Raw genomic sequence first — 11,462 nt, 5'->3', positions numbered from 1 at the left:
CAGACCGGAGCCACCAATAGACGCCGCTGCCCTCGTTCTGCGCCTGCGCGCGGGAGGCCGGGAGGGGGCAAGGCTGGAGCGCGGCCCCCAGAGGGGCGTGGCTGCCCCGCCAAGGTTGCGCGAGGACGCGCATCACCCGCGTACAGTGGGCGGGGCGAAGGGTTGGGCAGCTTCCGGGTCACGTGGTGCCCGGCGACGGTGGCGCTGGGGTGCGATTGCGTCTGCGCAGTGGGGGATGGGCGGGGCGGCGGCGTCCGGCCGGGCCGGCTGCCGTTACCGCCCGCGGCGGCAGGCAGCTCGCGGGGCGCGCCCCCCGGCCGGTGAGTCCCGCCCCAGCACCCCGTGCTGCACTGCTGGGCCCGGGCGGCGGGCTGCCGGCCCGGCTGGTCTCCGGGGCCCACGGGGGAGGGGGCGGCCCGGCTGCAGGAGCTGCTGCCGCCGCGGCCGGCGTCTTCCGGGCACAGGCGAGAGGGAGCCGCGCTGAGCCGCGGGAGCTCAGGGGGTTGCAGCCGCACGCGCGGAGCTGCCCCGCGGGGGTGCTCAGCCTGCAGCACGTCGCCTTTCACCTCGGGCTTGTCACTGGGAGGTGCGTGGGGCCGGGACGCGTTGGGAGGGGTCTGTCACCTGATGTCTTTGCTCCCTCTGCTGAACCGCGCCGGTTTTAGTGGCGGGGAGAGTGGGGGAAACCTTGTTGTTCGCGACGCCAGGGAAGCGGACTAAAAGTTGAAATACCACCTTTAGCGTCTTATTTTGGAGCAGAACCACATAGCAACATCCAGCTCTGGTTCTGTTATGTATCAGGTTGGAGCATGCCTCAGCGGTAGTTTCAAAGAGCGACTTCACAGCGATTTCTTGTTTACCTTGACGTGCTTACCGATACATTGACGTGGCTTATCAGTTGCAACCCATTTTGTCACCTTTTCCTTCCCTGGCTTCAAATTCCTTAATCCTCTTTCTAGCAAAATACTTGTCAGGGTCTTTTTCTTGTCCTTCTCTCCCCCCCCAGTCTTATTTCCATTGACTGCAGAGCTACAGAGCAACCAGCTAAGAGCTTGGGTTGTGTTAGTGGGCATTAACACAGGCACTGAGGGTTTTTAGTCATGTTAAACTAGTGATTAAAGAGGGCAGCCTTTTTGCCCGTGTGGACAATACCTAAAAAGTCTTAGCCCTGGAGAAGCATGGTACAGAAAGAGAGCATGTCATATATACCATTTTTTAGAAATATTTCCTTGTATTTTCTTTCAGTGCTGGCTTAATTCACATCTGGCTCAGACTGGTATCAGCCAGAAATTACTAACTGGCAGCTCCTTAATGTTTTGTGTGGAATGAGTCTCACTTGAGTCCTGAGGAACAAGTAGAAAAGTTTGGGGGGGGGCTTGCCTTCTTACTACCTTAACAAAATCACGGGGTCTTGCTTCACAGTATGTTTACACAGGTGTAAATGGGAGCAGAGACTCAACATATCCTCCTATAACGGTGCAGTTTACAATAATCAGGTATAAAGTTACTCTGGTTAAAACAGCAGAAAACACACCAGTGAGACTTGCACCCACGTAGGTATTTGTGTCTGCAGTGATCCTGGGGTAGCCAGTTGCAAACAGGCTAGCACAGGGGTGGGCTAAATGCGGCCTGGGGGCCGGATGCGGCCTACCAGGCCATTCTTTCCAGCCCTCAGGGCCCCTAAAAAGTTTAGAAAATTAATATTTATCTGCCCTGAGCTGCCTGTCATGCGGCCCTCAATGGCTTGGTGAAACTCAGTAAGCGGCCCTCTGCCCAAAATAATTGCCCGCCCCTGTGCTACACTGAGCTAACTGGTCACTTCTGCATTGCATCTCAGTTTAATTTAGAGCAGTATACAGAACCTGTGTGACTTACACCAGTGTGACCATGCCATGTGTCTGCACCGTTAGGTGCACAGTAGGGGCCTTATAACCCAGAGGTGCACATTCCCAGTTCCTCACTGGTGTTATGTTATACAAGCGTAAGAATACAAAAAGGCAGTGGGGTAAAAATACTACCTTCTCGGAGCTCCCTCACCCTTACATGTGGGACCTGTTGTATTGATCACTGGGACTTAGATGTGAATACTTGTACTAGCCTGCTGGGGTACCTCAGCCAGTTCACTTACCTGTCTAAAATGGGAGTGATCACGCTTATCTTTGTTAAGTACACATGATCTGTTGTTGGAAAGAGTTCTGTATAGACACTGGGCATTACAGTGACTGTAGGGACTTAGAGGTACTGGGCAGTAAGGGAAACCAGAGGTCGCATCTTTTTTCTTGCAATAAAGCTTAACTCAAAATCTGCCCAGGTACTTCTGAGCTCTGCGGAAGTAAAGCTCCTTGTAAAACACTACAGAAAGGAAAGGTCTATCAGATATTTCTAAAGAATATTGCCTTTTCCTCGTAAGAGCTTGCTGTGTTAATCATAGTGCTTGAAAGACAGATCAGATGCTTTATTAAACCTTGAAGAGGAGGCTGTGGATTAAGTGGAGATTCTAAAAATTGCTGTCTACTCTGTGGCTCTGTCTCCTTTGTAGGTACAGATTTATGGTTTACATGAACTTAAGTTTGGCTCCTTAATTTTTTTCAATAGAAAATGAGAATGAAAGTGGCTGCTGGTCTACAGATTGCTGCTGATGGTGCATTTGGCAGTTAGTTGCCTAAGGCTTTGTCTAGACCTGGTACTTATACCAGTTTACCATCTAACTGTTTTGATTATAGGCGTGACTTTTTTTTTTCCCATTGAACTAGTTCAATGGTATAATCCCTAGTATTGATGCAATTATACTGGTGCATATTATGGGGGTGTCTTTTGTTGTTAGCTTGTGCCTCTTTGTAGAAATAGGCATGTTGGTCTGTAGAGTGTACATGTTGACATGACTAGGGACCTCCTGAATTCACAATTGCACGATATTTGCAGAAATGGAGATAAATGGTGGGCTCACTGCAACCCCTTCCCCCCCCCCACTTACTTGCAAGCAGAGAGAAAGGACAGGAAGTCATGCATTCATGGAATGGGGGGTAGGGGGAGTGGATGGGGGAGAAGGGGAGGGTGGGGGGGAGGGCTGATGCTTGGGCTGGTGCTGGCTGCTGACTCCCTGAGCTGTCTGCAGGTCAAATCCAGTTTCTTCATGGCAGGAGGCAGCCTGTGGGCTGTAAGTTGCCAACCCCTGTCCTGGGGTGTATCCAGTGTAGCTCTGCTGACTTGAAAGCATCTAGCTTCTCTAAGCAATCCCTAACTTGTTCTTCCACTACTCTAGGATGGAGTGGGCAATAATTTGGGTTGGCAGGCCACTGAATGGCTTTTGGTGATCTGTCAAGGGCCACACCTCTCTCTCCCTCTTTCCCTCCCAGGGCTGTGACCAGCATGGAAGCCTGAACCTACCTGCAGCTTGAGCTCCCAGCTGCTCCCTCCCACCCACCCGTGGCAGGAGTCCATCCACCAGCAGCTTTAAGAACTCACTCTTGCAACACATTCATCATTTTTGACAGCCCTGTGTGAGATGATTTTTTTTCTTTTAAATTATGGCTTATGTCATGCTGTTTTTGATAGAAATCTCAGAAATACAGCACTTTAAAATTGTTCTCACTAGTTAAATTTAAATTATGTTAATATACTGGGTAAGAAAATGTTTATTGGTACATAATTTGTTTTTTAAACTAAATTATTTTCTCAGACAAAGGAAATATTAGCTCTAGGTAATGAAATAAGCCGATTGCTTCTGATCACCAGGTCTTCCAGAATTTTAGAACTTTTCAGGTTTAGAATTGTAGCACAAATAGAGCTCAGCTTCTTGCACTGAGATTTTTTGCTAGTTCTGTATACTTTTCCAGTGACCTGCTCCTGTTTGGTTGTTTGTCTATCTTTAAAACTTCAGCAGAAGGCATGAAATGACTGAGTATTATTTTGATGGAATTGTAAATGATTAGTAGTGTGAAGCAAGGTTTTTTGGGTGAGTTCTTTAATTGGGCCAACTGTATATGTGGGATAAAATTAGACAAGCTTTTGAACACAAAGTATCACATGTGGCCAGCTTGCATTTGCAAACTTGTCCAACTTTTTCCCAACCATGCAGGTGGCCCAATAAAACATATCTCCCCAAAAATTCCTTCCCTTTTGCATAATTGCTGGACCATCACAGCTCTATCACTCTAACACTACCATAACATGGTAGAGTGTGGTAAGATGAGTTGTCAATGTAGGTTATGATAATTTAAAATAATAATTAAAAAAAATTGTTTTAATTAATTTTAAAGGGGGGGGAAATTTTAATTTTTTTTTTTTAAATTTGCACTGGGTCTGTCACAGAGACAGCAAAAATTAGTCCAAGTGGTTAAAACAAACAAACAAAAAAAGTCAATAATGTTAGTTGTTCCTCAGTACAGTATTGCTTGAGAATTTAAATGCAGGGGAACGAATTAAAAAAAAAAAAATATATAGGTTTGCCTGACCTTATTGCACATATAATAATGTCCAGTTTTCAAAATTCCTAATATGCAATGTGAAAACCTTAATGTTTGAATTTTTTAACTTATTTATAAATTTGACTTCAACATGGCACTAAGTATGGTATGTAGCTTTAAAATGTATTTTTATATACTTCTTTTTAAATTCTATCAACAAAAATATACAAATTGTTTCCTTTCCTGGTATGTTCTTAAAGATCTGTAATGTAGCCACAAAAATCACTTTTGCTTGCGTGACTGACTAGATGTGATATTTATCACTGTCTTCCCCTGAATTTGATGGAATTGCTGCATGAGTTAGGACCATGAGTCTGCAAAGGATTTCCATACAGAAATAAGATACTGAGTTTTGTGTAGGTTGGTTCATGTTCTTTCCCTTTCTGGTGTAGGAAAGGAGACTGCTGATATGAAGAAAGAAAGAGAAGTATGATGGATTCAAAAGATTTTGTCCTGACAAATTCAAAGCAAAATACAAGTCATCACATGGCAAAAGTTAGCTCGGGGAAATATTACTTCTGTGGATATTGTGCAGCTTTTACCAATATAGCAATTACCTTTCCCATCCAGAAAGTCCTTTTTCGACAGCAGCTGTATGGAGTGAGAACAAGGGATGCAGTATGTCAACTACGAAAAGATGGCTTTCGAAATCTGTACCGTGGAATCCTTCCACCGTTAATGCAAAAAACTACAACTCTGGCACTGATGTTTGGCTTGTATCAGGATTTCTCCTCTCTGCTCCAGAGACACACAAGTGCACCTGAACTTGTGACTTGCAGTGTGGCAGCTGTGCTTGCAGGGACCACAGAAGCTGCTCTTACACCCTTTGAGCGGGTCCAGACATTGCTTCAGGACTACAAACATCATGACAGATTTACAAACACTTTCCAGGCTTTCAAGGTACTAAAAGATTATGGGATTAGGGAATATTATCGGGGGTTGATACCTATTCTGCTCCGAAATGGGCCTAGTAATGCACTCTTCTTTGGCTTGCGGGGACCTATCAAGCAATGTCTACCTGAAGCATCTACTTACAGTACTCATTTGTTCAATGATTTCATTTGTGGAGGATTGTTGGGTGCCATGCTCGGGTTCTTATTTTTCCCAATGAATGTTGTAAAAGCTCGCATGCAGTCACAAATTGGTGGGGAATTTCAGTCTTTCCCAAAAGTATTTATGAAGATCTGGCTGGAACGTGATAAAAAACTGACTCATCTTTTCAGAGGAGCCCATCTCAATTATTATCGCTCCATCTTATCTTGGGGCATAATCAATGCGACATACGAACTTTTACTAAAGTTGTTATAACAAAAAAAGTTCCTGTATGAAGTCCCTCTGCTGTTGGGTATTGGCGCATTGAAGTCGCTTATTTCCTGGGAGCAATTGGTTAAATGGAACTTTTCCATGAATAACATTGAGCACCATGAAATCTGGTGAGTTTATTTGCAAAATGGTGCTTATACTTCAGTGGGGAGATAAGCGATTTTACTAGTGCCTGCTTAACTTTAAAGATAATTACAGTCTTATTAATGGCCTTCAATATTTATGGGAGGATTGTTGGCAATATGTCTAGATTTTAATCTAAGAAAAACAAGTTTGCTGAAACGCATTCTTGAATTATTTGGATGTTGGAAGATTAAATTTACATGTACTTGAAACTAAATTAAACATTTTGCCTGCTATTTGTCTGGTCTAGCAGCTTACTCCAGATCACCCCCCACAACTTTTAACACTCCTGGTGATCAAAAAATATGCTTTATTGTGCAATATGAAAGTCAGGGATGCTTAGACAAGCTATTGTTCCTGCTTGATAAACTTCAAAGGGATGCTGTAAGAGGACTCCAGACTCCCATGCTATTTTGGGTTTCCAAGATAGCTTTACAGTTTGAAACCAGACTGCCAACTTCTAATGAGAGTGGTTCTCTCTCATTTTAAACTGTAAGATGCAACAAAGCCTATGTGAATATTTGCCAGTTGGCTTTTGCTTACTGTTTTTAATAAGAATGTCAATTTATCAAGCTACCTAAGGTTAGCAGTGAATTTTCAATATCAGTTTAAATTGGCCAAATACAGAATATGGTCGTATGTGTGAAAAAGAAATGGTGAGAGGAATGAGACAGTAATTTATCTAAAGCTTTAAAGTGACCTTCCTACGTAAAATATCATGTATTTGGGAATGTAGAACACCTGTGGATTGTCTGGTTTTGTTTTTGGGTGTTTTTTTTTGCCTTTTTGTACAGCTTAGTTTCTTTTGGAAACGGGTATGGTGCCAGAAAAAAGACATGGCTTCTGTAACATAAACACTTACAGAAATAGTACAACTTCCATGGTTTGCAAATTACTTTGTAAACATTTTTTTTTAAATTAAAATATCTATTGTCCTTTTGCAGATATTTTGTGCATTTCATCTGGGACTGTAGCATGATTGATCTCTCTCTGGTATTTTTAGCCAAAATGTTCTGTACCATCTGTCATGTGTATTGTGAACAGTGCTGTAAAACAAGTATACATCAGCATCAACAGAAGTGAAATTTCTGGGTATAACTATTGCCTTATGCAGGATGCAGGGTATATTGGAGTAGTAAAAGAGGTGCTCAAATTATGGTGAAGAGGACCATAAAGGCACCTAATAGGAAGGAGGCAATGTTTGAAGAAGCCTTTCTGGGTATCATTTGAGGCTTCTGTGGTCATTCACTCATGTTGACATACACTCATGTAAACATTAGAAGTGTTGTCTGTAGACTTGGTATTCAGATAGAGAAGACTTTAAAGTCTTGGAGAAAGGAAAGGAGAAGACTGAGCAAGAAAGTAAATATGACTACAAAACTAGTGGTCATCTTTATCAAAAGTGACAGCCTTTTTTTTTTTTTTTTTACACAAGACATTTATAAAATTTTCATATTTGCGGTATGCAAGAAAGCTTTCAGAAACTGGTCTGTATGGATTTTTCCATATATTTTGAGTGGATAAAACTTTTTTTTGTTTGTTTAACTTTATTTAAGCTTTCAGATGCTTATGACTTATTTTTTACCTCATTTCAATCGTTCATTTGATATACCCGTCCCCAGTGATTGACCCCAAACAGTATGTCCATTTTCTTTATAATCATATAGTACTTAATTTCACACTCATATAGCCAAGCACAAACAAAACAGATTTGTTTGATATTTTGAATATTGTGATTCTTGGCATTTAAATGTCTGTTGAATGTTTCTTGCTGGTAGAATCTGATTTTACCAGTATTTTTTTGTAACCTTTCCTTGATGGAATAAAACAAAAATAAATCCTGGTTTTCTGGAGTGATGGATAAATTATGCCTCTTCCTAGCTATGTTTGTTCTTGTCTGAAAAGTGAACCCAAGTTGAAGAAAGAGAAATTAGTTGCTACTTTGTTTAGTGTCAGTTAACATGTTTTAACTAAACTTTTTTGGCAGATGTGCAACAAATGAGCCCTGCACCTTCCCTGAGTGCCACTCTGACCACCTTTCTCTGCCTGACCTTTCGCTCTGCTTTCTGCTTTATCTCCTACTGTGCTGCGGCATGCCACACGTGGAGGATACTTGTGCAATAGGTGGGTCCCTACCCGTGTTTTAGCAGAACAGAACACTTGAGTAGCTTTGGCCTCATGCTGGTATCATTGTACTAGCCTGAACATTGGGAGATAGGAGGAAGGGACCTCAAATTCATCCTGCTTATCAGAAGTTTAAAAACGTATTTTAAATGTCTCATAATAGCATTATGCAACTTTGGGGTTTATTCCTTGACCATTTTAACTACACAAAGTGAATATGAATGCACTAAGGAGTGATAGTAGTTTAGTAAGACAAGGTTCTTTGGGTGAATCTGATATCTTTTGTTAGACCAACTTAAGTAGTTTAGTAAAGCATTTGATAATGGCTGAAGTGTTTAATCGTTGTCTATACAAGTGGTCCTCCAGTAATGATACCCAAATATTAACTGAAACCATAAATTTGCGGAGAAGGGCATACCTAAAATGTCTTAAGAGCAAGAATGAGGCAGTAGGGCTGTGCGAAACAGCATTGTTTCGCTTCAACTTTCGTTTCAGTGGAACAGTGGTTCGTTTCAAGTTCCTTTTCATTTCAGAAGCACTGTTCCATTTTGTTTAATTGAAACTATGGTTGATCCGACGTTCCACCCATAGCCAGCACCAGGAAGATGGGTGCTGCCGCTGGCCCCAGCCAGCAGCACCAGCCTCCTGTCATCTGGCAGGCAGATAGGGGGCCGCACCCCCGGGAGCAGTCTGGCACACTCTCTGCAGCCCTCCCTGGGGTGCTGGCGAGCCCCCAATCTGCCTGCCAGATGACGGGAGGCTGGTGCTGCTGGCTGGGGCCACCGGCATCACCGATCTTCCCAGCACAGGCTGCATCCAGCCAACAGAACCAGCCTCCTATCATCTGGTAGGCAGATTGGGGGTTCGCCTGCACCCCTGGGAGGGGCTGTGGGACCTGTGCCGGACTGCTCCCTGGGGTGCGGACCCCCAATTTGCCTTCCGGATCACAGGAGGCTGGTGCTGCTGCCTGGGGCCAGCAGCAGGTGGGAGTGGGGCAAATCAGCTCAGGTGGGGGCAGGTCCTCTGCATCCTCCTCTGATTGACTCTGGTGCGGGGTCTGGGGAAAATCACTTCGTGCAGGGACCCGCTGCTACCTCAGGATCAGTGCGGCGGCAGGTCTGCGCACACAAATTTGCCCCGGGCCCTGCACCAGAGCTGATCTGAGAAGGCAGGGAGAGCCAGGGCTGTGCTCCCCATGGGGCTGAGCCACATGGGGCTATGGAGCTGCTTGGAATGCAGCCCTGGCTCTCCCCTGCCTCCCACCACTGGGCTGCTTTGAAATTCGAAACATTTCAACTGGCCTTGTTTCGTTTTGGTTTCACTGTTTCCAGGCTCGAAACAAGTCGGAACAGGGTCAAAATGAAACAGCCAGTGAAGCTTTGCACAGCCCTACTAGGCAGTAAAGTCGAAAACTTATAGTATCCATTAGCAGTAAAAGGACACTTGCTTTCTGGGTTGCATATGTTGAGGTAAGACAGAAGGGAAGCAGAAGTCCAGTTAAAATACGCATTTGAGGCTGAGGTCAATATCAGAATATAGGCAAACCAGACAGAATTAGGTCACTGACTCATACAGTACCTCCAGTAACTGGGGAAAAGAGCTGAAAATTGGCAAGGAGGCTGGTAGTATAGTTCAATAACAATTTAACAAGATTGTGAAGCCATCGAGCCATTTTAGTCAGTTAAGTGTTTCTATACGCAAAACCTCTGCAAGACAAATCTGCATCCTGCTCAGCTGTTTCTGGTCTGTTTGAAGTATTCCTCCTTACTAATATTCAAATAGTTGAATGTATGAATGAGTTACATAGTGAAAGTCAGTCTAATAAAAATGGATATCTCTGTATGCAAAAGGCAAAAAGCCATAGCAAGACCAAGCATTGGTTAAAGCATCTCTCCTCATGATGTAGCCAGTGCTTGGGTCTTTTTCAGCCCTTAGGAAAGCGTTACTAGTCACTTCCAGGCACTATTCAAATTTAAAGTTTTCATGCTAGCTCCCTACTAGAATTTTCTTTATAACAGATCAGTTACTTTCTAGCCATGGTTTTCTTGTGCTGGAGTCAAAGTATGTACTCAGAGAGCAGACTCACAGCTCCATATCCCAAGGGATGACTGGGTGCACATGGCTGGATTATAGAGAGAATTGTCACCTTCATGGCTATGGGATTGAGTGGAAGAACTGATTGTGGTGAGTAGTTTGCCTGTCTGAGCCTTTTTCACCACCCAATTTCCAGGGTAGGGTAAACTGATCCCGTTTGAACCTGCCATCTGAGATGCATAGATATCACCAGGGATAAGGGTTTTCTGTTTCCCATGGAAAAACAGAGAAAACCACAGATTTCCTGCTCTTGCAAAGAGCTCTGCAGGTGGCAGAGGTCCAGCCTGCAAGAGCTAATTGCAAAAAGGGTGGGAAACCCCCAACCTTGTCCGGAGGGGGAGGGAGAGGAGGGAAAGGGAGGGCCTGAGGTTCTCAGTCACCCAAGGCTTGACTCTGGCTCACTTTCCTTCCTGGAGCTTAAGGTAAGCGGGTTTTGCAGGGGGCTGGGGCATTGCAGGTAATGGCTGGGGGGTGCCCTGGGTGGCAGGCATGGGTGACTGCCGGGGGGGGGGGGGGGCGGGTCATAGGTGTATGGCTGGGGGCTGAGGGAGTGGGGGAAGCTCCACATGCAGTGCCCACTGGTGGTGTGTGGACCGGTAATGGCACACTGTTGGCCCTTCATGGAAACTGCACAGAGAAGCATGGAGCCCACTCAGGCCAATAGTGTGCTGTTCCCAGTCCATGTGCCATGGCCAGGCAGGCACTCCATATGGGGCTTTCCCCAATGCCCGCCTGCCCAGTGGTGCACGGTCCTGGAGCAGCATGCTATCGGTCCTTCAGGGAAGTTGCACACGGAAGTGCGGAGCCCGCTCAGCCAATATTACACCGCTCCTGGTCCATGTGGGATCCACATCCCCCATATCTGTGCAGGGAGCAGGGACAGGGTGAGTGGGCACTGCAGGCTTGTGGTCCCCATCCTACTGCCCTCCCCTGGGGCCTCCACAGCTCAGCGTGTGCAGGGCACGGCAGGAAAGCTGCTTGCTGCTGCAAGCTCCATGCTGCCCTGGCCACACTTCCCCTGTATGCACGGGGGCAGCATGGGTAGCAGTGCAGAGTTGTGCCTGTTGATGCTGCCCCTGCTTGCAGGTGAAGTGTCACCAGGGTATTGCAGAGGCAAGCAGTTTTCTTGTGTGGCCCTGCCGTGGCCTACCACACTGGGTGTTGCACTGTGCTGTGGAGGCCCTGGGGGAGGGCAGCGGGGCAGGGAGCATGAGCCTGCAGTCCACATATGCCCTGCTCTCACCCCCTACACAGATCTGAGGGGGTGCAGGTCCCTCTGTCCCCCAGGAGTGGGCACAGCAGCAGGGAGCCAGCCTTGCCCCCACCTGAGCC

General features: G+C 45.6%; 1 protein-coding gene across 2 annotated transcripts; it reads left to right on the top strand.

The window, feature by feature from the left end:
• Window positions 1-217: 217 nt before the first annotated feature.
• On the top strand, window positions 218-7,755 carry SLC25A51 (solute carrier family 25 member 51). 2 transcript variants are annotated; one of them, XM_006272074.4, is made up of 3 exons: window positions 218-320; window positions 3,357-3,498; window positions 4,859-7,755. In XM_006272074.4, exon 3 carries the CDS (start codon window positions 4,896-4,898, stop codon window positions 5,772-5,774), a length of 879 nt encoding a protein of 292 aa, XP_006272136.1. In that variant the 5' UTR covers window positions 218-320; window positions 3,357-3,498; window positions 4,859-4,895; the 3' UTR covers window positions 5,775-7,755. The 2 variants fall into 2 exon arrangements, with proteins under 2 accessions (XP_006272136.1, XP_019346249.1); XM_019490704.2 differs by having other exon boundaries at window positions 251-586; window positions 3,357-3,500.
• Window positions 7,756-11,462: the final 3,707 nt, after the last annotated feature.

The sequence above is a fragment of the Alligator mississippiensis genome, chromosome 3 (genome assembly GCF_030867095.1).
Source record: "Alligator mississippiensis isolate rAllMis1 chromosome 3, rAllMis1, whole genome shotgun sequence".
NCBI classification, from domain to species: domain Eukaryota; kingdom Metazoa; phylum Chordata; order Crocodylia; family Alligatoridae; genus Alligator; species Alligator mississippiensis.
The sequence above is the reverse complement of the archived record's forward strand: the minus strand, read 5'-3'. Positions and strand labels throughout refer to the sequence as shown.

Bases quoted from the DNA above. Each gene is read 5' to 3' on its own strand.
- SLC25A51 (XM_006272074.4), top strand. From the start codon at position 4,896: ATGATGGATTCAAAAGATTTTGTCCTGACAAATTCAAAGCAAAATACA.